This window comes from Octopus sinensis, linkage group LG3 (genome assembly GCF_006345805.1).
Source record: "Octopus sinensis linkage group LG3, ASM634580v1, whole genome shotgun sequence".
NCBI classification, from domain to species: Eukaryota; Metazoa; Mollusca; class Cephalopoda; order Octopoda; family Octopodidae; genus Octopus; species Octopus sinensis.
This window is the reverse complement of record NC_042999.1, coordinates 114,263,418-114,288,492: the sequence shown is the minus strand read 5'-3', so window position 1 is coordinate 114,288,492 and position 25,075 is coordinate 114,263,418. Positions and strand designations below refer to the sequence as shown.

At 40.3% G+C, this 25,075-nt stretch overlaps 2 protein-coding genes across 4 annotated transcripts in view; both read left to right on the top strand.

Annotated features, from left to right (window-relative positions):
• The window catches only part of LOC115209863 (histone acetyltransferase type B catalytic subunit), a 186,084-nt gene that overhangs the window by 54,693 nt on the left and 106,316 nt on the right, over positions 1-25,075 (top strand). For all 3 annotated transcript variants that reach the window (XM_029778440.2, XM_029778439.2, XM_036501237.1), the window contains exons 8-9: positions 2,700-2,806; positions 23,345-23,496. In XM_029778440.2, the coding sequence (XP_029634300.1) occupies positions 2,700-2,806; positions 23,345-23,496 (259 nt within the window). The remainder of the gene's footprint in view (positions 1-2,699; positions 2,807-23,344; positions 23,497-25,075) is intronic.
• On the top strand, positions 13,270-17,683 carry LOC118762544. The gene is made up of 2 exons (XM_036501238.1): positions 13,270-14,363; positions 14,855-17,683. The coding sequence occupies exons 1-2, from the start codon at positions 13,851-13,853 to the stop codon at positions 15,098-15,100; spliced, it is 759 nt and encodes a 252-aa protein (XP_036357131.1). The 5' UTR covers positions 13,270-13,850; the 3' UTR covers positions 15,101-17,683.

The window sequence follows — 25,075 nt, the reverse complement described above, 5'->3', positions numbered from 1 at the left end:
CCCACTGGCCCCTTTTAATATGCTTATCCTTATGTGTATGTATATTTGTGAAATTTTGAATTTAGTTCGTGGACCACCAGGGGTCCATGGATCGCAGGTGGGACCCACTGCTCTTGACACTCATTCTTGCTCACTTCACTCCCTAATGTCTCTGCACTTGTATTAGAAACTGACAAGTCTGGGGCTGGTAGAACAAGCAGGCACTGAGTAGGGAGTGATTCACTGATTTAATTTCTGTGTATCGGTTCCTAACTTTGAGTAAACCACACACATGCATACTTAGCTTTTTCAACCTGCTCTCGTTTGTTATGAGAAAAAAGGAATTTGAAACATCCAATAATCTGAATTTATAGCAGGTGTGTGTGTGTGTGTTTTGTTTTATAATTACCGATTATAAATATTTAACCTACTAGAAATAGGTGATGGTGTTGAGGAAATCTATTTTAATTTAGAATAAATAGCAAGGCAATGCTCCAGCATGGTTGCAGTCAAATGACTGAAACAAATAAAAAAATTAGCTGATAAATATTGATTTTTTTTTTTTTGTTACAAAACGCTTTTCCTTTTATCATGTAGGTATGAGGCATATGGGAAGGGGTGGATGTAATTGATTCACTTGGATCCTAGTTTATTGCTTGTACTTGCTTGTCTTTCATTGAAGGATTAATAAACTTTCAACTTTGGGGGTCTGTTATTCTTCAGTGCCAATGTGTGAATGCTTCAACTTCTTATGGCTCTGCCCCCCCCCCACCTCCTTTCTAATCTCACACAGTGTCCTCTGTCCTGTTTATTCATTTAGAAGCATTTCCCTTCTCCCCTCTTATTCCTGATCTTTTCTTGTTTTGCAATTTACTTGGCAACCTCACTAGTGCTAATAGCATAAAATTTTTTAAAAAGCACCTAGTACACACTGTAAAGTGGTTGGGGTAGGAAGGACATCCACCCATAGAAGTCATGCCAAAGCTGGGTTTGGTGCTTGACAACAGGCACTGTGGCTTACTGGACCGTGTCAAATGATCCAGCCTATTCCAGCATAGAAAGTGGATATTTTGTGGTGATGACAATGATACACTCTTCTATTCTTTTACTTGTTTCACTCATTAGACTGCAGCCATGCTGAGGTGCTGCCTTGAAATTTTAGTCCCCAGAACTTATATATATATATTTTCAAAGTCTGGTACTTATTCTATCAGCTTCTTTTGCTGAACCACTAAGTTATGGGGGTGTAAACACGCCAGCACCAGTTGTCAAGTGATGGTGGTGGAGACAGACACAAAGATACACACAGATATATATACATATATAAAGAAGCCTGTCATATATATATATGATGGGCTTCTTTCAGTTTCCATCTGCCAGATCCACTCTCAAGGCTTTGGTCTGTCCAAAGCTATAGTAGAAGACACTTGCCCAAAGTGCCCTGCAGTGGGACTGAACCCAGAACCATGTGGTTGGGAAGCAAGCTTCTTACCACATAACCACACTTGTGCCTATATATATATATATATATATATATATTGTGTGTGTGTGTATATAGGTATGTATGTTATGCATGTGTATATTCCTATATATTTGTGTCTGCATAATAATAATATGCTTATCGGTGTGTAGGGCAGGGAGGCTTGTAAATAATGGTATTATGTTTGAATGTATGCTGCATATGTTCTGCTCTAGTAAGGCTGTATGTGCTTGTATACAATCTGTTTACTACTAATGGGTTTTCCCAAGTAAGAATATGTAGTAGTGTTTTTAGGCAACCTTATTATTTGTCCCCCTTTTCAGCTACTTGCTTTCTGCCACTCCACTTCCTTCCTCTTTTCTTGGAACCCCTCAACTTCTCCTATTGCTTTATTCCAGGTATTGGCTTTCTTCCTCTGCTTTCCAGGGTTTTTCCCCCACCTCATACTCTAGACTTCTGACCTCTAAACACTCTCTCTCTCTCAGAGTTTGAAATCTCATGGCAATTTATCAAACCCTTTATCAAAGTATATACTTACTTATTAAGCATGCAGACTTTTTTTTTAAATATGGCATGAGTGTATCACAACATAACTTATTTGACAATATTACTATTATTTAATTTTAATTGAGAATATTTATTTACCAGAAATTATGGGGTAGGTGTGAGAAGTTGGATCTGGTCAGTTTTAACTTAAAACAGGTAGAATATTTGGGCCAGATATGTATGGCTGGATTAAATGCTAAAAAGTAAAAAACTTTTAGTCTAGCACAGTGGTTCTGAAAGTGAGTGTCATTGTCCCTCTGGTGGGTGGTAGAAAGATTCAGATGGGGAGGGGCATTAATGATGTGGCCGGAAAGGGGCAATGGATGTAAAAGCAAACAAAATAATAGGTTGATTGGGTTAAGTTTCATTTGTGAAATACTGTTGTTTTGAATTTGCTACTGAAAATGGTCTGCATTTGTGGGGTAGGGGCTGGGGTCAGGAATGTGGTCAGGATGCCAAGGGGGCAGCAGCCCAAAGAAGTTTGAGAATCATTGGTCTAGTGCAATACCATCCCTCACTAACTTGCCACTCACCATTAAAGTAATGGAAATGATTATCTTTATTTAACCTGCTTATCTACTTCTTTACACACACACACACACACGCACACACACAGTCATTACCAATCTTATAATTTATCTTGTATTCTTTGTCATCAGTAACTAATCTTTTGTCTGCATGGTTTCATTTACAGCCAAGTTCTCATACTGCCCCCCTTCCAGAAATTAGGTCATGGTGCCAAACTACTACAGACTTTCTACAATGACACATACGAAAGACCAGAAGTGCTTGATATCACTGGTAAATATACATATATTTACTTAATATTGTTTGTTTTGCTTTTTGTTTGTTTGTTTTGGGTTTTTTTTTCTTTTTCTTGTTTCAGTCATTGGACTGTGATCATGCTGGGGCACTACCTTGAAGGGTTTAGTCAAGCAGATTGACCTCATTCTTTTTTTTTCTTTTTTTTAAGAAGTCTGATACTTTATACAAAATTAGAGGAACACAAACATACCAAGACACCAGCTATCAAGCAGTGGTGGAGGACAAACGTGTGTGTGTATATATATATATTATATATATATATATATATATATATATATATATATATATAAAAATTTATCTTACTATTTTTATTTTTCCATACATAGCGCGACATACATTCATTCGTTGTTACTACGTTTATTCATACATTGATAACTTGATTCGTCTTACCCATCTCTCTCACTACGAAAATTTAACCTTTTAGGCTACTTTCAAGCCTTCGCCATAACTTGATTTATCTTTCCTATCTCTCTCTCTACGAAATTTAACCTTAGGCTACCTCAAGCCTTAATCCCATCTTTCCCCATCTTTCCGCCATCGGTGGTCTTTCCTCCTCCTCTTCTTCTTATGCTAAAACTTGAAAATCGCCATTACCATTACGATTCTACAATTTAAATTCCCAATTCAACTTACTTTCTTCTTCAATTTCAACTCCCGGTCGATGCCCACAGCAAGTTTTAAAAATTTATCTTACTATTTTTATTTTTCCATACATAGCGCGACATACATTCATTCGTTGTTACTACGTTTATTCATACATTGATAACTTGATTCGTCTTACCCATCTCTCTCACTACGAAAATTTAACCTTTTAGGCTACTTTCAAGCCTTCGCCATAACTTGATTTATCTTTCCTATCTCTCTCTCTACGAAATTTAACCTTAGGCTACCTCAAGCCTTAATCCCATCTTTCCCCATCTTTCCGCCATCGGCGGTGCGCCCGCCCCCCCACCCCCATCACCAATACCGATGAACACTGTTCTCACCCCCACCACCAATACCAGTGAACACTGTTCTCACCCCCACCACCAATACCGGTGAACACTGTTCTCACCCCCACCACCAATACCAGTATACCCTGTTCTCACCATCTACACCGGATACGCCCTACTCCCTCCTCCCCCCCCACTACCCCTTCTCCTCATATGCTTTCACTGTGAAAAGACAAGCTGCTAGCGCCATAGCTCATCAACTGCCCACCGATCTTACGCTTCCTCCTGACACTGCCTCAATCCGACCATCCCCTTTTAGTACCCTTCCGTCTCGTAATATCCTACGTTTTTATTTCTTACGAACCTACACCAACCCTTCCTGCCATCGTTCCTCCTTACCCCAACCTTCCCCACTGGTTGCTCCCCTATATTACCCGCACCCTCTACTATCTCTCCCTCTCTTTCACTGGTGAAACCTTTCTCAACTGGACCCCCCCCTCCCCAACTCAACTCTAGAATATCTGTATTTCTTTCCTCTACCTAATTACGTTACTCAGTGACGATAACGAATGTCCACTGCTAACACCAGCTCCTGCCCACGGCGTGGTCAGGTTGGAAGAGAGATCAAAAGAAAAATACCACGAAAACTATCACCACCACAACAACCCTCCTCTTCTCAGGCGCCGAATCCCCCCCGTCCCCCCCACATCTCCTTCCCAGTTTTCAGAGTTGGCACTATCAATGTTGGTACATTGACAGGCAAGTCTAGTGAGATTGTAGAGATGCTAGAGAGAAGACAGGTTGAGGTATGCTGCATACAAGAGGTAAGATGGAGAGATGCTTCGGCTAGGGTCCTCACGGGCAAGGCACTTAGGTACAAACTCTACTGGCAAGGTAACGCGGAAGGTGTAGGGGGTGTAGGCATTCTCCTTGCGGAGGAATGGGTGGATAAGGTCATAGAGGTTGTCAGGGTTTGTGATAGAGTGCTTAAGCTCAGGTTGGTCCTACAGAGTGGCACAGCTATGATTATCTCAGCCTATGCCCCACAAGCGGGACTACCAAATGATCAGAAGGACAACTTTTATGATACCCTTCTGCAGGCTACTTCAAAGACTAGTAACAAGGACCTCATCTTTGTAGGTGGAGATTTTAATGGGCATGTTGGGCGGGAATCGGGTATCTTCACTGGGGTACATGGTGGCTATGGTATTGGCACCAGAAATGATGAGGGAACTAGACTGCTGGAATTCTGTGATGCATGTAACCTTTCAATCTGCAACACTAACTTCAAGAAGCCAGTCTGCCACCTTATAACTTATCAGTCAGGAGACTCCGCTAGCCAAATAGACTTCATCCTCATCAGACAACGGGATGCAGGGTTGCTCTTGAATACAAAGACCCTCCCGGGTGAAGAATGTATCCCTCAGCATAGACTAATCATCAGTGACTTTAAGCTTGAGGCCAGAAGGACTCCAAGAAACAAACCAATCCAGAAAAGAAGGATTTGGAGGCTAAAGAACCCTTCGCATGGTCAGAAATTTAGGGACATACTCATCAAGAAATTTGATGAGAGGGAGGAGGAGCTTCAGACGTCAGACATAGAAGGTAGCTGGGAATTCCTACGGGACAGCTTGCTGAGTGCCACAGACCAAGTCTGTGGATGGTGCAAAGTCCCTCCCAGACCTAGAATTACGTGGTGGTGGAAAAGTGCAGTAGATAAAGCCATCTGTGAAAAGAGACGGGCCTGGAAAGCCTGGAAGGATGGGGGCAGCAGGGAACTGTACCAGATAGCCAAAAGGGAGGCTGGGCGGCAGGTATACATTGCCAAAGATGTAGCAGAAAAGAAGAAGTTTGCCAATGTCCAGCGTCGCGAGGATCAAAGAGCTGAAGTATTTCGGATTGCTAGACAGTGTGTCAGAGAAAATAGCGATGTTATAGGAGAGAAATGTGTCCGCATGGATGATGGGGCACTTGCTTTTACTACTAGTGAAAAGAAAGAGGCTTGGAGAAGCCATTATGAAAGACTACTGAATGAGGAGAATGAATGGGAGGAGGAGAGCCTGCCAAATGTTGACCCAGTAGAGGGACCAGCTACCCGAATAGACAGCTCCCTTGTAGATAAGGCAATTAAGGATATGAAACCAGGCAAAGCCCCTGGCCTATCAGGAATCACTGCTGAGATGCTTAAAACAGCTGGCTATGTGGGCTATGCCATAGTCACCCGCATTGTAAACCAGGTAGTTCACAATGGAGTCATACCCAATGACTGGTGCAGCAGCACCATAGTCAACTGCTACAAGGGTAAGGGTGATGCTCTAGATAGAAATAACTACAGAGGTATCAAACTGTTGGACCAGGTGATGAAGGTCTCAGAGAAGGTCATAACCAATCTCATTAGGGAGAGAATTTGTTTAGATGAAATGCAGTTCGGTTTTGTACCAGGTAGAAGCACCACTGATGCTATATTCCTGGTCCGACAACTGCAGGAGAAGTACCTAGCTAAAGATAAACCCCTCTACATAGCTTTTGTAGACTTGGAGAAAGCCTTTGACAGGGTTCCCCGTTCCCTTATCTGGTGGTCGATGCGGAAACTGGAGATTGAAGAATGGCTAATAAGGGCTGTACAGGCTCTATACAGAGAGGCTGTCAGCAAGGTTAGGATTGGCAACGAATATAGTGAAGAATTCCGGGTAGAAGTAGGTGTGCACCAGGGCTCAGCCCTCAGTCCCCTTTTATTCATCATAGTCCTTCAGGCAATAACAGAGGAATTCAAAACGGGATGCCCCTGGGAGCTCCTCTATGCCGATGACCTAGCTCTCATAGCAGAATCACTACCGGAACTAGAAGAGAAATTTCGGGTGTGGAAGCAAGGGTTGGAATCAAAGGGCCTTAGAATAAATGTAGCAAAGACCAAAGTATTAGTAAGCAGCAAGAGGTACTCAGCACACACCCCCTCGGGTAGGTGGCCCTGCTCAACCTGTAGGAAAGGTACAGGTAGAAACTCCATAAGATGCACCCAATGTAAGTTATGGACACATAAGAGGTGCAGCAACATTAAAGGGAAATTAACAGATAAGATAGCTTTCATGTGCGGCAGATGCACAGGGACAATAGACACAACAGACACTCAGAAAACAGATTCCATCACACTCCAGGGAGAGAAACTAGAAGTAGTTGATAGTTTCCGCTACCTGGGTGACCAAGTTAGTAGCGGAGGTGGATGCACAGAGAGTATCACCACTAGAATACGAATAGCCTGGGCAAAGTTCAGAAAGCTCCTACCCCTACTGGCAACAAAAGGTCTCTCCCTCAGAGCGAAAGGTAGATTATATGATGCATGTGTGCGAACTGCCATGCTCCACGGTAATGAAACATGGGCTGTGACTGCAGAAGACATGCGTAGACTTGAAAGAAATGAAGCTAGCATGATCCGCTGGATAGGTAGTGTCAGTGTGCACGCAAGACAGAGTGTAAGCATCCTGAGAGAAATGCTGGATATAAGAAGCATCAGATGTGGTGTGCAAGAGCGACGCTTGCGATGGTATGGTCATGTGCTGCGGATGGATGAAGAGAGATGTGTGAAGAAGTCCCACTCCCAAACAGTTGAAGGTATCAGGGGGAGAGGTAGACCCAGGAAGACATGGGATGAGGTAGTCAAGCATGACCTCAGAGCATTGGGCCTCACTGAGGCAATGGCGAAGGACCGAGATCTCTGGAGATATGCTGTGACTACAAAGACCCGGGCTGCTTTCTGCAGCAATTCCACTTACCCCCTACCCATTCTAAGTACCCCGGATCCCCAAAGTACCCTGGATCCCCAAAGTACCCCGATCCCCAAAGTACCCCGGACCTCGTTGCCCCCGTGCCGCTGACACGTTAAAAGCTCGAACCGATCGTGACCGATGCCGGACCCTCCGGCCCCTGTGCAGGTGGCACGTAAAAAGCACCCAATCCACTCACGGAGTGGTTGGCGTTAGGAAGGGCATCCAGCCGTAGAAACTCTGCCAGATTCAGACTGGAGCCTGGAGCGGCCCCTGGCTTCCCAGACCCGGTCGAACCGTCCAACCCGTGCTAGCGCGGAAAGCGGATGTTAAACGATGATGATGATATATATATATATACACACATACAGTAGTTCCTCGGTATTCATTGGGGGGTTACGTTCCTAGAGCACCTGCGAATAGTGAAAAATTGCAAATATTGAAGGGGGTCCATAAAAATGCCTATAAATGTCAAAATATAAACATAAAATATGATATATATATATATAGCAAATGAAAGACACAAGATGGAATATACTAGAATTTATTATTAATCACAACAATTGTTTCGACACATCTAGCATCAATTCCTCTTGAGTGGGACACTCAACAACTGGTTTTTATTTTTGATCTTCTATATAAATGAAGATATTTCCTCCGTCTGGCTGCTTTTCTGTCTACAAAACAGAAAGTTACTTTGCAAAACAGTCATTTTAACAAGTTGTATTTATTTGTCACCCGACGAGATACATCTGCACCACTAGATGATCCTGAACCAGTTGTTGAGCGTCCCACTCAAGAGGAATCGATGGTAGGTGTGTTGAAACAATTGTCATGATTAATAATAAATTCTCGTATGTTCCATTTTCTGTCTTTTATTTGCTATATACCTAAAGATCATTCTGAAAGTGACTGCTTTACCAATAAGCTACCAGGTGTAAACCATTTGTTTTATTATCCATTATATATAAATATATATATATATATATATATACACACACACACATACATATACACATACACAATATTTAATAATAATTTAATAAAAATTGAAGTAAAATGTACGGTTACTCACAAATAATGAATGATATTGATTTAAGACAATGATGTAAAGAATGAAGGTAATGACTGCGCAACAAAGAAGACTTAAAGCTCTTCAGGTGATACTTCTCCTTCAGGTGTTTTAGGAATTGTCGTATGCAAGGCTTTCTTGATGAGCTTAAGGAACATTGTGATGGGAAGTTGCTGTCGTTGTTTCTTCATTATGGTGAGGAGAGTTTTATATGTCTGCATGGCAGCATCGATGGCATATTTAAATTGGAGAGACTGAACCATATAGAGATCCTATGCTTCCGCCATCCTTTGCAATTCCTTTGCTGTCATTAAAAGGTCAGACAGACATTTGGTTGCCAGATCCACTTCATCCTCCTTTTGCTCTGGATCTGGCACTTCCTCCACCTCTTTGCTGACAGACTTAGTTAACTCCAACAAATCGTCATCTGTCAGGGTTTCAGAGTGGGCATCAATAAGGTTGTTGACTTCATCTTGTGTGATGTCGTCAAAACCTTTGCCACCAAGCACCTTTGTCAGTTTCATCACATTGTTGACAATCTTATGCTGAATATCTTCAGGTGAGAAGCCCTCGTAGTCCTGGACACATTCTGGTCACACCTTCCAGCATGCAATGATGGTTTCTTTCTTAATGTCTTCAAGAGCAGCGTGGATGACTGACAGGCACGTTGCGATCCTGAAGTTACGCCAGTACTCCTTTAACTTGAAATTCTCGTCCGAATCCATTGCATCCACAACATGTTGGAGAGAGTTGAAGGCACGGATCATGCCTTGATCCATAGGCTGGACGAAGGAGGTGGTGTTGGCAGAGAAGAACTCGATTTAAGCTCCCTCGTGATTCAAATCCAAAGAGTAACTACCAGCATTATGCATAACAAGCAATACCTTGAATTCCATGCAAGCATTTTGGAGGTATTCTTGCGGATGATGTTTCTGCTCAAGGGGATGTTTTTCTTCTTGCAGTCACTGATCCACAATGCCAAGGTAGATTCTATCCTGATGAAATGCTTATTTCTCATTATCATTATCTTTTTGGTACATACACAGAAACTTACTGATATATGTCCTGATTGCCACCTCGTTCTTCTTTATGTAGTGTATTGTGCTTTTGTTGACAACTTAATAGTGACTTACTGCAGCATAACTTTTACCTTTCCGGAACTTGTGCCATCTCATGAAGCTTCATAACTTTTTTCTGGAGCTTAGGTTCACTAACAGAAGCCTTAGAAGGTGTAGGGCATTTGGGCAGCACCTTAGAGTTTTAATAACACACCATGAAAAACACAACACTCAACAAAATACTGGAGATAGCTACTGAACACAGTTTTTCAAAAAAAAAAAGAAAACCTACAAAAGAGAGAGACAGACCAGCAAGTAACCTAATTTCAACGCAGCTATATTGGCTCATGACCTTAAAAATTATCCTGTTGAAATAAACATTGTGTATGATCAAATGTAGCCATGATTTTTAATAAATGCGCTGGTAGTCAATATACTGATTAGCAAGCTTTGATTGAAAGCAGGAATAAGAGGTACAAGATACAGTGTACTTGTATTTTTAAAAAATCAAGCAACTTGACACATTCTAATCAGAGGGACCTTCAGCTGCGAAGAGGCGTCCAGTAAACCAGCAAATACAATTTATTATTATCAATAGTTTAGCCTTAAAAAGTGTGAAAGAGTATATATTGCAACAAAAGGTGCCATAAAAAATCACAGATGATATTTACGATTCTGCGAATAACCAGGACTGCGAATGCCTAACCACAAATATGCAGGGGTACATCGTGTGTATATATATATATTCTTTTACTTGTTTCACTCATTTGACTGTGGCCATCCTGGAGGACTACCTTTAGTCAAACAAATCAATCCCTGGACTTTGTGAGCCTGAATCAGTTGGCTCCTTTTGCCAAACTGCTAAGTTACGGAGACATAAACACACCAATATCGGTTGTCAAGCGAAGGAGGGAGGACAGACACATATACACATACACACACACACACACACATATATATATATATATATATATATATATATATATATATATATATATATATATACATACATATATATATATATATGATGGGCTTCTTTCAGTTTCCGTCTACCAGATCCATTCACAGGGCTTTGGTCAGCTTAAGGTTATAGTAGAAGATACCCGAGTTGCCACGCAATGGGACTGAACCTGGAACCATGTGATTGGGAAGCAAGCTTCTTACCACCCAGCTACTCCTTATATATATATACATATATATATAAAAATTCACTGTACGTGTGTCCTCTATGCACAGCCAAACCACTGGATCAATCTGTACCAAATTTGGCATGAAGGTTTTTCATTACTCGGGGAAGGCTCTAGGATCAGATTTTGGCCCTTGTCCATATAGGGGGCTGTAATGTCCCACCACGACTATTCCATTCTTTTTTTTCAGCAGATTCCTGTTTTTGATGGCAGAGATTCCAAATATGCAAAAAAAAAAGTTTTCAAATTTTTAAATCCCCCCTCCCCCAAATTTTTAACCTTTTTCAAATTTTTTTTCAATCTACATGGAAAAATACAAAGGTTAAGAACATGGGGAAAAAAAGAATTTTTAATTTCAAATTTTCTGTGAAGAACTCCAAAATTGATCCACACACCCCTTGCTAGTCTAAACCTGAGAATGAAATACTAAAAATAACAGCTAAATGTCTGAAGAATTTCTGTGTATGCGTGCACAATAATTTCTACAGCTTATGTGAATGAACAGAGAGAGTAAGCAGAAATATGTTTTACATGCTTGTCATACATGTCGGTTTTGCTTTTTTACTTTAAAGGTAGATGATTCTGATAGAAGCAAACATGATATTAAATAATTTTCCCTCATACATCTACAACTCCACCTTATTTTTTCAAAAGTAAAGATAAAAGCTTTTTAATTGTGATAATGAAACAAGTGGTTTAGTCCTTACTGCCAAAATTAATTTCTCTTCCTAAAGAGAGGGTGGCATTATCTCTTTTTCAATATTTAATTAGAAGAGAGATGTCGTTACCAAAAACGTTACTAACTTGATCGATCGGTCACTGAATCAGGATTTTAATTTCATTTGATACACTCTTTATTATCATAGAGTTTTTAGGAGTACATTTCCGTAAATGTTTTTCTTGCACACTAATCCCTCCCCCTGCACACACGAATACACAAGGATAAAGTCCCATTTTGAAAGTATGTTAAAGTTTTTTATTACTTTGGAATGAAGAGCACAAACATAGGTTGTGAGCCAGTGACTAAACTTGTAGTATTTTGTTGGGATTAATCCAATGAATTGACAAGGTATGTAAGAAGTACTTTTCTGAAACAAAATTTCTCTGTACGGTCCTGTCATGCGCTCATTCACAGAAACACTTTCACACAAAGGTTGCTTGTTGATAAACATAATTGTGACTGAATAAAAATTTGGTAAATATTTACAATAACACCACACTCACTAAATACTAACCCTAAACCCTAAATTCGTTTACAGCAGAGCCGGCGCTGAGCCCCTACAACCCTGCAATAGCACGGGGCCTCCACAAAGAACTGGAATTACTATAACGTAAAACTTAAAATTCAATGTTACACACAACTTTGTAATTTTCAAAAGAAAAAGAAACAGTAAGGTCTCTAAATTCACTGTGTGTATGTGTTTCCTCTATGCACAACCAAACCGCTGGATCAGTCTGTACCAAATTTGGCATGAAAGTTTTTTTCATTATTCGAGTAAGGTCTCTAAATAACAAAAGGTCTTCACACGGATGCACGCCCAGTGAAAACTCTTATTACATTAATATAAGTCATTCACTCATTCAGTCCTTTAAGCAATATAGGATCTTTCAATTTATACAATACACTTTATAAATTTTAAAGTTCAATATTCCCATGACATGAGTTATTCAAGTAATTGTTCGTGAATGGACCTAATAAAATTAGCTAGAGTACACTCGATATTTCATATTTAAATCTGATGTGACTATTTCTACTTGGATAAGGATTAGAAAATATTATATCTTCATAAACTTCCAATACATATTTCAGATATTTTTGGAACAACTCGCCATATTAACACTTGATATTTCACATTTAAATCTGATGTGAGTATTTATACTTGGATATGGATTGAAAAATATTATATGCTGATAACTTACATTACCTGTTTTTGGTATTCTTGGAGCAACTCAACTTAATAACACTGGATATTTCTATTTTGAATCAGATGTGAGTAATTATACTTGGGTAGAGATTAAAAAATAATGTATGCTGATAACTAGCATTACATACTAGCCAGCAGGTGGGGTGGCTCCTATACCCTTCTCAATTATCCCACCGAGTAAATGGGGAGAGGAGTTGAGAAACCTCTCCTCTACCCTTCCAACCTCCCTCTCTCTTGTGCATCTCCCTTAACCCTCCTATTACTCACCCTCTATAAAGGTCTGAAGGTTGTACATGGTTTCGTCAGAAGAGGGAGACATATGCATACATGCACACACAAACATACATAGGGCCAGGAATTTTATTAGTGTAGATTTCAGGTATTCTTGGAACAACTCGACTTATGTACACGAGAGGAGCTGTAGCACAATTAAATAAGGTTTAGTAAGGTCGGTACATCCAATAGTAGTTGTAACGTCATATTTTCCATTTCATTACAGAATGCCACCCAAGAAAAATGCTGGGCTGTCACAGAAGACCTCTGGTGCAAAGCACAAGGCAGCTGCATGCCTTAGTGAGTCTGAGGAAGAACAAAGTCAGAGGGTGTTGCAAAACTAAACAAGGATGGCAACTGCTCAGCAAATGGAATCCTCAGGGCATCGAGCTGAGAGGCTAGCACAAAACCAAGCAAGGATGGCAACTGCTCAGCAAGATCATCATGCTGAGAGGCTTGCCCAAGACAGGGCCATACATGCAGCTGGCTGTAGACCACCACAATCTTCCAGTTTTTCTCAACCACATGTTGCTTTCTCTTATGATCTTTCAAAAAGCTACAACATTGATTCAGTAGTATTGATTTGGGACCTCTGTGGTGCAACAATATTTCCAGCTGAGTCTTCTAGTGTGTGCTGTACCAATGGCAAAGTGAGGCTGCCTTTGCTTCAATCTCCTCCACAATCTCTCAAAGATCTATTTGAAGATAATATGCTCATTTCAAGAGGATTTCTAGACAACATCTGACAAAACAACTTGGCCTTCTAATTGACCTCATTTGGAGCAAGTAAGGAAGTTGTGGAGCCAGGATTTATGCCTACTTTTAAAGTGCAAGGACAAGTTTATCACTTCATGGGCTCTCTCATGCCCCAGCTTAATGAGCCTGCCAAGTTCCTTCAGATTTACTTCATGGGAGATTCACAGTGGCAATGTGACAGACGATGTAAAAAGTTTCAAACTCTTGACAGGAGCATTGTGATATCTTTGCAAGAAATGCTCCACACCCACAATGATCTGGTAAGCAGCTTTAAGACAGCAATGGAACAGCTACACCCAAATAGTGACTTTCACATAGTAATCAGGTCAGATGAGAGACCAGTAGATGAGCATGAATGTTGTTTCAATGCACCAGCTACAAAAAAAGTGGCCATTCTCCCGGTCAGTGAACAACATGATCACCGAAACATCATCATTCACCACCAAGATTCCATGCTGACCTGCATATCAGAAACTTATTGGTCATACAATGCTCTGCAGTACCCACAAATCTTCTGGCAAGGGCAAGATGGATGTCATTTTAACATTTCACAAGTCAATCTAGCCACAAAACTACCCACTAACCAGGTCTCAGCCAATGACTTCTATGCTTACATGTTGATGATCCGCCCTGCCCATTCAAGCCAGCTTCTGCAGTGCCATGACCTCTTCCATCAATTCCTGGTTGATGTGCAATGTAAAAGTTGAGAGCAAGCACCTTCTCTCCATTTGACAAAACCAGAAAAGGCCACAAGCACAGTCATATGTTCACCTACATGATGCCATTGCAGCTGATTGTGATGTCAGCAACATGGGATAGTTGGTCATTCTGCCATCTACATTTACAGGAGGCCCTCAGTATATGCTCGAGAGAATGCAGGATGCAATGACATATGTCAGGACACATGGGCAACCTGATCTCTTTCTGGTCTTCACTTGCATCCATCAGTGGGATGAAATCAAGGCCCTGCTTCTACCAGGATAATGTTCTCACCATAAGTACAACCTTTTGGCACGTGTGTATCGGCAAAAGCATTTTGAAGATGCTAGCACTTGTTACCAAACATCGCATCTTTGGTAAAACTATTTGCCACATGTACACAATTGAATGGCAGAAACAAGGCCTGCTGCATGCCCACAAGCTAATCTGGCTTAAAGACAAAATTCATCCAAATCAAACTGATTCCATCATTAGTGCCAAGCTTCCTGACACAACAAAAAGATCCCAAATTCTTTGGAGTCATCAAGACTCAGATGGTTTATGGTCCATGCAGACCTCTCAACAGGAACTCTCCTTGCATGGTTGATGGAAAGTGCAGTAAAGGCTTTCCTAAGCAATTCATTGCCGAGTCAGAGACTGGTCATGATGGATACCCAAGATACAAGCATCGTAAGCCAGGCCACGGCGGGCATAAAGACACTATCAACGCAAGTGCAATCCAAGAAATTGAAGTTGACAATCGGTGGATTGTGCCATATTGTCCCCTTCTGTCAAAGATCTTCAAAGCACACATCAATGTTAAGTTTTGTAACTGTGAAATCCATGAAGTAGTGTGCAAGTATGTAAACAAGGGGTCAGACATGGCTGTTTTTGGCCTTCATGAGGTAAACAAGAATGATGAGGTAACATGCTACCAGATGGGACACTACATTAGCAGCAATGAAGCAGCTTGGAGATAGTTTAACTTTCTGCTGCATGACTGGCATCCAACTGTTATCCATCTAGTTGTACATCTAGAGAATGGCCAGTGAGTCTATTTTAATCCTGACAATCCACAATGTCTCCCAGCAGCAACTTGAAACTCCAGGTTCAACAATATTGATTGCTTTTTTTGAGCTTTGTAGCACAGATCCATTAGCTTCCACTCTTGTACCAAGAGATCCCTCAATATTACACATGGCAACAAACCACTAAACAATGGAAAAGATGTGCCATTGGTCAGACTATTGAAAGGCATTCAGGAATCAAGAGATTCAGCACTGGGAAGGGTCTACACTGTGCATCCCAACAACTTTGAGTGTTATTTCTTGAGGCTCCTTTAGCACACAGTTCATGGTCCAAAGAGTTTCCTAGATCTGAAGACTTTTAATGGCCATGTCCGACTCTTACAGACAGGCACTTGCCATTTCTGTGACTTCCTCAAAGTTGATAGTCACTGGAATGCAACTCTAGCTGAGGCAGTTGTTTCATTTTCTGCATTTCAGTTGTTAAATCTCTTCGCCATTATGCTTCAAGTTTGCAACATCGCTAGCCCTCACCAGCTGCGGAAGAAGCAGCACCAGGAATCCTTCTGTGAAGACATTGTTCACAGATTGCAGAAACAAAATCAAAGTCTCGAAATACAGTTCACTGAAAACATCAAGAATGATGCTCTACTCCTTGAATACAAGGTCCTTCAGCTTGGAGGAAAACCTTTTCAGGAGTATGGCTTGACAGATCCAATAAGAGAACAGCACAGAACAGACCAGGAAATTCTAAGGGAGCCATCCTATAACATCAACAATCTCAATGTGTATGTGACAGAGAATGAGCCAAGGCTTTTGACTGGACACCGGACAGCTTACAATTGCTTCATTCGAATGACTCAAAGCAAAAGAGTAGCCTGATCTTTTTAGATGCTCCTGCGGGCAGTGGCAAAACGTTTTTGATCAATCTTCTGTTGGCAAAAGTCTGTCTAGATGGGTGCATTGCATTGGCAGTAAGCATCTTCTGAAATTGCAGCAACTCTTTTGACAAGTGGTCAAACAGCTCATTCTACTTTTGTGTTTCCCTTGAATTTAGTTAGGACATAGACTCCAAGACATCAGCAAAGGCCAAGGTCCTGCAGCAAACGTGCTTGATTGTCTGGGATGACTGCACCATGTCTCACTATGGAGCACTTGAAGCTATTGACCATAGCCTAAGAGATTTGAGAGGAAAGGACATTTTCATGGGTGGTGTCACTGTAGTTTTGGCTGGAGATTTCAGACAAACCTTTCCTGTAGTCCCAAAAGGTACAAAGGCAGATGGACTAAAAGCCTGTCTCAAGCTATTTTATCTGTGTGGGGCAAGTGACCAAACTGCATCTGACAGTTAACATGAAAGCCCAGTTATTTGGTGATCTAGCTGCTGGGCTGTTTTCATGCTAGCTTTTGAACATAGAGAATGGGCAACTACCTTATGTCCACCAAATGCAGCAACACAAGCTACCCTGTGGTGAGATGGTACCAACTGTCAATGATCTCCAAATGCATATTTCCAAACATTGCACAAAACTTTAGCAACATTCAATGGCTATGTGAGCAAGTCGTCTTAGCTCTACGTAATGATGCTGTTGACAAAATCAATTGGGATCTCTTGCAGCTGTTGCCAGGACAGGAAGAATCTTTCAAATCCATTCACACTGCCATTGATCAGGACCAAGCTGTAGATTTTCCAACTGAGTTCCTGAACTCTCTGCAGCCATCTTGGATGCCACCACACAACTTAACACTTAAAAAGGAGGCCCCAATCATGCTGCTAGGAATCAGGATCCACCTCGCCTGTGCAATGGCACCAGTCTGGTGGTAAAAGTGATGCAACCCCATGTCCTAGGGGCAGCAATTATCACTGGGAAATATAAGGGTGAGGATGTCTTCAATCCATGGATCCTGTTAATCCCATCTGACTTTCTCTTTGAATTTAAATGGCTCCAGTTCCCAGTTTTGCTATGTCAATAAACAAATCTCAAGGTTGTTGGACTTAACCTTGCTTCTCCTTGCTTTTCTCATGGGCAATTATATATAGGATGTTTGCAAGTTGGAAGTCCCAAAACTCTTTATTTATATCCCAATTAAAGGGCACACTGAAAACATTGTATATTTAGAAGTTCTACAAAATTAAACTGTGATTCATTTCAAGATTTGTTTTAATAACTTTGTTTATACTCATGTCATCTGATAAAGTTTTTCTGAAAATATATTTTTTATCAGAATAAATATATTTATTTCCTTTAACATTCTTTAAACTTCTGAGGTACTTAGGCTAGTTATATATACATATGTATTCCAGGTAGAAGTAGGGGTTCACCGAGGACCAGTCCTCAGCCCCCTCTTATTCATTGTAGTCCTCCAGGCAATAATAGGGGAATTCAAGACAGGTTGCCCCTGGGAGCTCCTCTATGCTGATGACTTGGCTCTAATAACTGAGTCACTACCAGAAGTTGAGAAGAAGTTTCAGGTGTGGAAGCAAGGTCTAGAATTGTATGGCCTTAGAGTCAGTCTAGCAAAAACCAGTCTTAATAAGTAGGAAGGCAGATAAATCACAAATTCCTTCAGGTAGATGGCCCTGCTCGATCTGTAGTAAAGTCGTAGATAGAAATTCCATAAGATGTACCTGGTGTAAGCTATGGACACATAAGAAGTACAGCAATATCAAAGAAAGGTTAACTGGGAAGATGGTTTTGTGTGTGGCAGATGCACGGGGGCAATAAACACCAAAGATGTACAGAAAACAGATTGCATCACGTGCCAGAGGGAAAAACTAGAAGTAGTTGATAGCTTCCGTTACCTAGGTGACCAAGTCCCCAGTGGGGGTGGATTTTCTGAGAGATAGCTGCTAGAATATGAATAGCCTGGGCAAAGTTCAGAGAGCTCCTACCTCTGCTGGTAACAAAGGGTCTCTTGCTCAGAGTGAAAGGGAGACCGTATGACGCATGTGTGTGAACAGCCATGCTACATGGCAGTGAAACATGGGCCGTGACTGCTGAGGACACGCGTAGGCTTGAAAGAAATGAAGCCAGTATGCTCTGCTGGATGTGTAATGTCAGTGTGCATACACGACGGAGTGCAAGCACATTGAGAGAAAGGTTGGACATAAGAAGCATGAGATGTGGTGTGCAAGAGAGACAACTGCACTGGTATGGTCATGTGTTGCAATGGATGAGGACAGCAGTGTGAAGAAGTGTTACATCCTAACAGTGGAAGGAAGACCTGGGATGAGGTGGTGAAGCACGACCTTTGAACGTTGGGCCTCACAGAGGCAATGACAAGTGACTGAGACCTTTGGAGATACGCTGTGCTTGAGAAGACCCAGCCATCCAAGTGAGATCGTAACCGTGGCTGATGCCAGTGTTGCATAACCAGACTGTTTAAAAGTACCCTTCAGTCGTCAGGCAATATGCTGTGCTTGAGAAGACCTGTTGAGTCAAGTGAAATTGTAGTCATGGCCAATGCCAATACCGCCTGGCTGGACCCCATACCAGTGGCACGTACAAAGCACCCACTACACTCTCAAGAATGGCTGGCATTATGAAGGGCATCCAACTGTTGAAACCTTGCCAGATCAGACTGGAGCCTGGTGCAGCCTCCTGGCTTGCTAGTCCTCAGTCACACTGTCCAACCCATGCTAGCATGGAAAGCAGGCACTAAATGACAATGATGATTAACAAATTAAATGACAATGATGATTAACAAATTAAAAGCTCTGCTGCTGTTATAAATGTTATCAGCTGTGCGCAGTCAACGTATGTTTTATTTGTTCACCAGTTCACCGTGACATAATGCTTGGAGGATGACTCACTCATAACACTGGGTGTCAAAAGACCTGAAAGTCATAGATAAGGTAGACAACTCACGTTTGATCAAATTCAGGAGTGATGGCTCCTAATATTTCACCATTTTTCTGGCTTATCAACACTGCGTACCTGAATCAAACTGGGATTGAATCAAATCATAAGTCTATGACTCAGTGGCACATAAAACGGCACACACCACACCCTGCTCAGTGGTTGGCATGAAGAAGGGTATGCAGCTGTAGAAACCATGCCACAACAAACTGTTGGAGTTTGGACAGCTCCATGTTAAACCATCCAACCCATGCTAGCATGGAAAGCAGACATTAACCGATGATGAGTGTAAGAATTTTTTCTCGGTGTGCCATGACAATGCATATGTGAGATTAAATTCAATAATGAATTAAAAGCAGCACTAGTGTTGTAAACATTATCAATTGAATATACTCAATGTATGTGTTTTGTTTCTTTGCCAGTTTACTGTTGAATAGCACTTGGGGGATGATCTCCAATGTTATGAGGGAGTCATCCCCAAAGTGCTATGCCACACCAATCTGGTAAATAAGCAAAACACATACCTTGGGTATGTGTTTTGCTTATTAATGTGTATGTGTGTGTAATTAGGCATACTTTATCCTTAATTCTTTGTTCTTCTCTCCTTTTCTCTGAACTTTCTGCATATCCAACAAGGATTTATGTCCAAAACAACGGATATTTAATTTCCCTTTAATGCATTTTTCTGCTAGCATCAAATTAATAATATTCATTGTGAACATACCTTGGATTGTTGTTGTTGTTTTTGTGTTTGAATTTGTCATTTGTTATTGACTTGCCTTATATTTATTTATATATAATGTCAGGCTTCTTTCAGTTTCCATCTATCAAATTGACTCGCAAGGCTTTCTTCAGCCCAAGGCTGTAGTAGAAGACACTTGCCCAAAGTGCTGCATACTGGGAGTGAAGACAGCACTTGATGAAAGCCAGTTGTCTGCTTTCCTCTCCCCCCCTCCCACACCCACCACAAGTATTGGGGTCAATTTTATTTTACTAAACCCTTGAAGCCAATGCCTCAGCATGGCCACAGTCTGTTGATTGAAACGAGAGATACATTAACTATGCTACCACAGACTTAACTATTTGTTTCCTCTGCAGATAGCATACCTGATCCCCCCAGTCATTATCTTTAACATTTGATACATGTCCAACTTCTTTATTCTGTTTTCTTCTCTAAGCTTTGTTCTGTTGTTCAGTAACCCCAGTCTGCTGTGACACCTGTCACATAAAGCAGCCTATTTAGTAGTGTATTGGATTAGTATTCTTATTGTGGGAATGTTTTGTCATTGTTGATCAGCTTCTGCTTGATGTGACTGATGGCATAGAGGTTGGCTACCTGAAATACTATCCCACATTAAACCGACAACACCTTCGATATGCAACTATTAATTTCTTGATGTGTGTTTAAAAATATATTTAAAAGGAAACAAGCCAGCAGGCCACTGACCAGCCTGTTATTTTGTGTGTGTTGGTCAGGGGTGGAGCAGTGTTGTTAGGACACTGGAACACTAAACTGTATGTGTTGGTTTGACACATTCAATGATGAGATCTTAGTCTCAGCTTTGTTAAAAAGTCCATTTGCTAATATTTTTCACCAATGACATTGGAACAATCATATTTCTTTACTGCAAGCATGAAGCTAATTTGCTCCATCCTATCATGATTTTTTTGTTTTCTTGTATGCCATGTGGTTGGTAGATAGGCCTATCATGCTATCCATTTTAATGCTACCACTGCCACCATCTGGTCCCTGGATGCCTTTTTAGTTCAGTAACTATGTTGCAATTATTAGTTAGTGGTCCTTTAGCTCCCCTTCCTTGTCCACATTTTACCCTCAGGTGTTCAGGCTGAGTGTCAACCACACCAGTCTCCCTAGTTTTGGAGGAAATGAGACATGCGAAAGTCAAAGGCGTGGCTACTCTTCTCTCTCCCTCATGTGCGTGCGCACACACACACAAAGAATCAAGTACATAGAGAAGACATTAGAGATACAAACCCTTGTCGAGCAAAACAAGTGTATTTCTACTGAGTTGCTCGTGCTTGTAGGAAATGCCTTCCCATATATATGAAATTCAGTCTGCTACTTACTAATAACAGCAGCAAAATATTCCTCAAATCATGATGATATCTTTCTGTTGTAAAATGGGAAATTTAAACACTGAGCAAGATAATTCAACATATTTCTAGAAAGACAGGATGGCTGGTCACAGCTGGAATGGTTTTGATCATCATCTGCTCAGTCTGAGTTAGCCTGGAGCTAACAACTGCATGACATTAAGTCCAGTGCTTTATTGTTTCCACCAATTTTGAAGCTTTTTATTACAACGTATTAGTTTGGTTTTTTACTAAATGCAGAGACTGTATTTTGGCAAGTAGAAGAAATAGGAATTTGTAATTCTCTTCTTTTACTGATTTTAATCATTGGATTGTGGCCATAGTGGGACACTGCCTTAAAGCGGTTTTTAATTGATTATTTTGTCCACTCTGCTGGGTGGTTGGTGTTAGGAAAGGCATCCAGCTTTAAAGGCACTGCCAAAATGGACACAGAAGTCTGGTGCAAGCTCCTGTCTGGTCAGCTCCTGTCAAACTGTCCAACTCATGCCAGCATGGAAGGTGGATGTTAAACAATAATAATGATATATGTCAATCCTGGTACTTAGGTACTTATTTTAGTAAGCTCATACAGATGAAGAGCAAAGTCTACAGGGGTTAAATACACATAATCAGGACAGAACTACTACCACATTGGGTTTTATGGGAGTTTTTACATACTGATTCTGCTAGCTTCTGTTGATATGTGTGTTCATACATGCATATAATACTCTCTGTAAAGTGAGCCATAGACACCAAGAGTGAGATACAGTCTTTCAACTTGTTTATAGAGGCTGTACTTCCAAATATGTTCTGATTCCAAGTATGGCAACTTGTCTAACCCATGCCATTATAGAAAGTGGACATAAAATGAGGGTGATGAAGATGATGATGGTAATATATGCACATCCACAAGATTTCTGTACATTTTACCATTTACCAAATTTCAGCTACAACTCTTGAGTTGATCCAATCCTATAAGTAGAAGACCACTTGTCATGCATTGGATTTGAAACCAGTATCATTGGATTGTGAATCCATGTGGCTGTAACTACACCATCATTCATGCCTTTTGATTAATGATTGAAAGTACATTGTGACTTCAGCTAAGTTTTTAGTTTACAGCATATGTCATTATCATCAGGTCAGCTATATAATCTAAGCTGTAGAATAACAACTTGTCAAAGATGTTGTTAGTCTAGTCTTTGAGCAAATGGATTATTGGGAGTCTAGAAGAGTACAAAGTTGTCATGAAGAATTTCAAATGTGTTGGTAACATCAAGAATGTCACATCTATTATATTATAATCTGTATCAACTGGTAAGTTAAAGTGTTTAGAAACCACATGGGACAATAGAATTAAGTTCATATCTAATGGCATAAGAAATGAAATGCTTTGCTTTCAAAAGCATAAATTTAATGTGTCCATTTCACTTTAATCTACTTTCCATCTTATCTGCTAATTGAAGTTTACACTCAGCTCTCAGTAGAGTTGTGTATGCATAAGGAAGTTTTATGTGGCTGCTCAATCCGCTTCAAATAGCAGTCACAATTTCTCCGTATTATCCACCTCGCATTTTAAAAGAGGAACAAGAGGACCAATTTAAAAGAATGATGTGATGGTCATGGTTGAAATGCCTGTGATCATAGATCTAATTGATCAGGGGTGATCTTGGTTGGTTAAGAATAAGAAATCTCCAGTGCTTCGGGTTGCTTGTATGTAAATTGTAGGCCCATAACTCTCTCTCTCTCTTTCCATATGAAATGTTGATACATTATATGTTTAAAATCTAAAAATTTTATCCATAAATTTGTAATTTATATATCGATTTTTATTGCTAGTGTTAATATGTTAACCTTATTATATTAACCCAGTTGAAGATCCTTCTGAGAACTTTCAACGATTACGAGACTTTGTTGATGTTCGAAACTGTATGAAACTATCATCTTACAAACGTGAGAACCTGTCTAGTGGATTCTGTGAGAAGATGTCAACAGAAGCTCGCACAAAGCTGAAACTGAGTAAGGTAAGTACCAATTTAATAGCTTTACTGTTGTGTTGATGACATAAGCTTTCAGTTTGGTACAAATGGTGTTTATGTCGATTATATTCATTCATGTGAGTGTGTCAGTACATGTATATGTTGCTGTGTGTTGATATATGTGCTGTCTTTTTCTGTTGATATGTTCTGTGCTCAACTTTTCATCAGAGAACTGAAGGTCTCTGTCCCAATTATTAGGTTTCCTATCTTCATAATAAACTAACATAACTCATTGCTTGCTTTAGCTATCACACATGCCAAGGAGAGAGCCTCTGTATGTCACTTGACCCAATAGAAAGAGCAGCAAAATCTTCTTCAAATCACTCCATTTTAGTAAAAAAGACACATTGAGTAATGTGGTTATGGGTTCCTTGCACATGGGCTAAAAAGGACAGTTTTGACATGATTAGATTGCCTTTGATTATACAGAACTCATCTACAGTTGACTCTTTAGTGTTCAGATTATTCTGTCAAATGTAGTGCTTATTTATTCACATTGTGTTGAATTTATTCTGCATTATTTCATAGCTTCAAGATTTTGATGATGTGATTTTTATGTATATATATATATATATATAGAATGACATTCTAGGGTAGGTGTGAGATGCCCGATCTGGCCAGTTTCAGCATAAAATGAGTAGAATATTTGGGCCGGGTATGGCCGATTTAAGCGCTAAAGAGCTAAACAACTATCATCACAACAGTCTCAAATTCAAGTGGTTGTGCATTTGTTGCTTTATTGTTGTCATTGTTGTATATCTCGTGATCAGTATTAATCAAAAACATTCCAGTTGTCACCAGCCTATCTTTTTCCTCTGGTAATGTATATGTGTTGGTACATTAATATGTGCAGATTACATTGTTGGTATCTATGTTGCTGTGTCAATATGTATTTGATTTCATCTTATGTTCATTTGTGATCCTCCTGTTATTATGTACATATACACCCATTAACACTTAGTCATATTTAGGTCCAGATTAACATCCAGTTTTATGAGAAATTCTTATTTTAGACAGTTGATACGAAACCTCTCTTTTAAGTTGGGTCCCCTACTGCCACTCCAATTTTGAGAACCAGTTCAGCTTGGACTTGAGCTCTTGGAAATTCCATGTGTATGATCTTATTGGTCATTCCTGAATCAGTAATGGTTCTACGACAGATATTTAATCCTTTAGCATTAAAACCAACCACATCCAGCCCAATTATTCTATCTATTTTATGTTCAGACTGGCCAGATCCAGTCTCTCTCACCTTCCTGACAATGTGAGTTTTGAAATAAACAATCACATCATCAAAATCTCGAAGCTGTGAGATACTGCTTAATTAATTCAAAATGAATGTGAATAAATAAGCATTACATTTTACAGAGTAATCTGAAGGCTAGAGTAAACCAAGATAGCTTCTTTAATAGCACTTCTGCAGATAACTCTATACCATTTGCTCCTGATTTTTGCTTCTACATCCATGCTACAAAAGCTCCTCTTATACTTCCCCTTTTCATCCCTATCTATTTTGCCTTCAGTCACCATATTGCAAAAATATCTCCAGTTATTGCAACCCAAC

Coding starts and splice junctions, on each gene's coding strand:
- LOC118762544 (XM_036501238.1), top strand. CDS start 13,851: ATGCCTACTTTTAAAGTGCAAGGACAAGTTTATCACTTCATGGGCTCT. Junction 14,364..14,854: donor CACAAGTCAATCTAGCCACA/AAACTACCCACT, acceptor GCACTTGTTACC/AAACATCGCATCTTTGGTAA.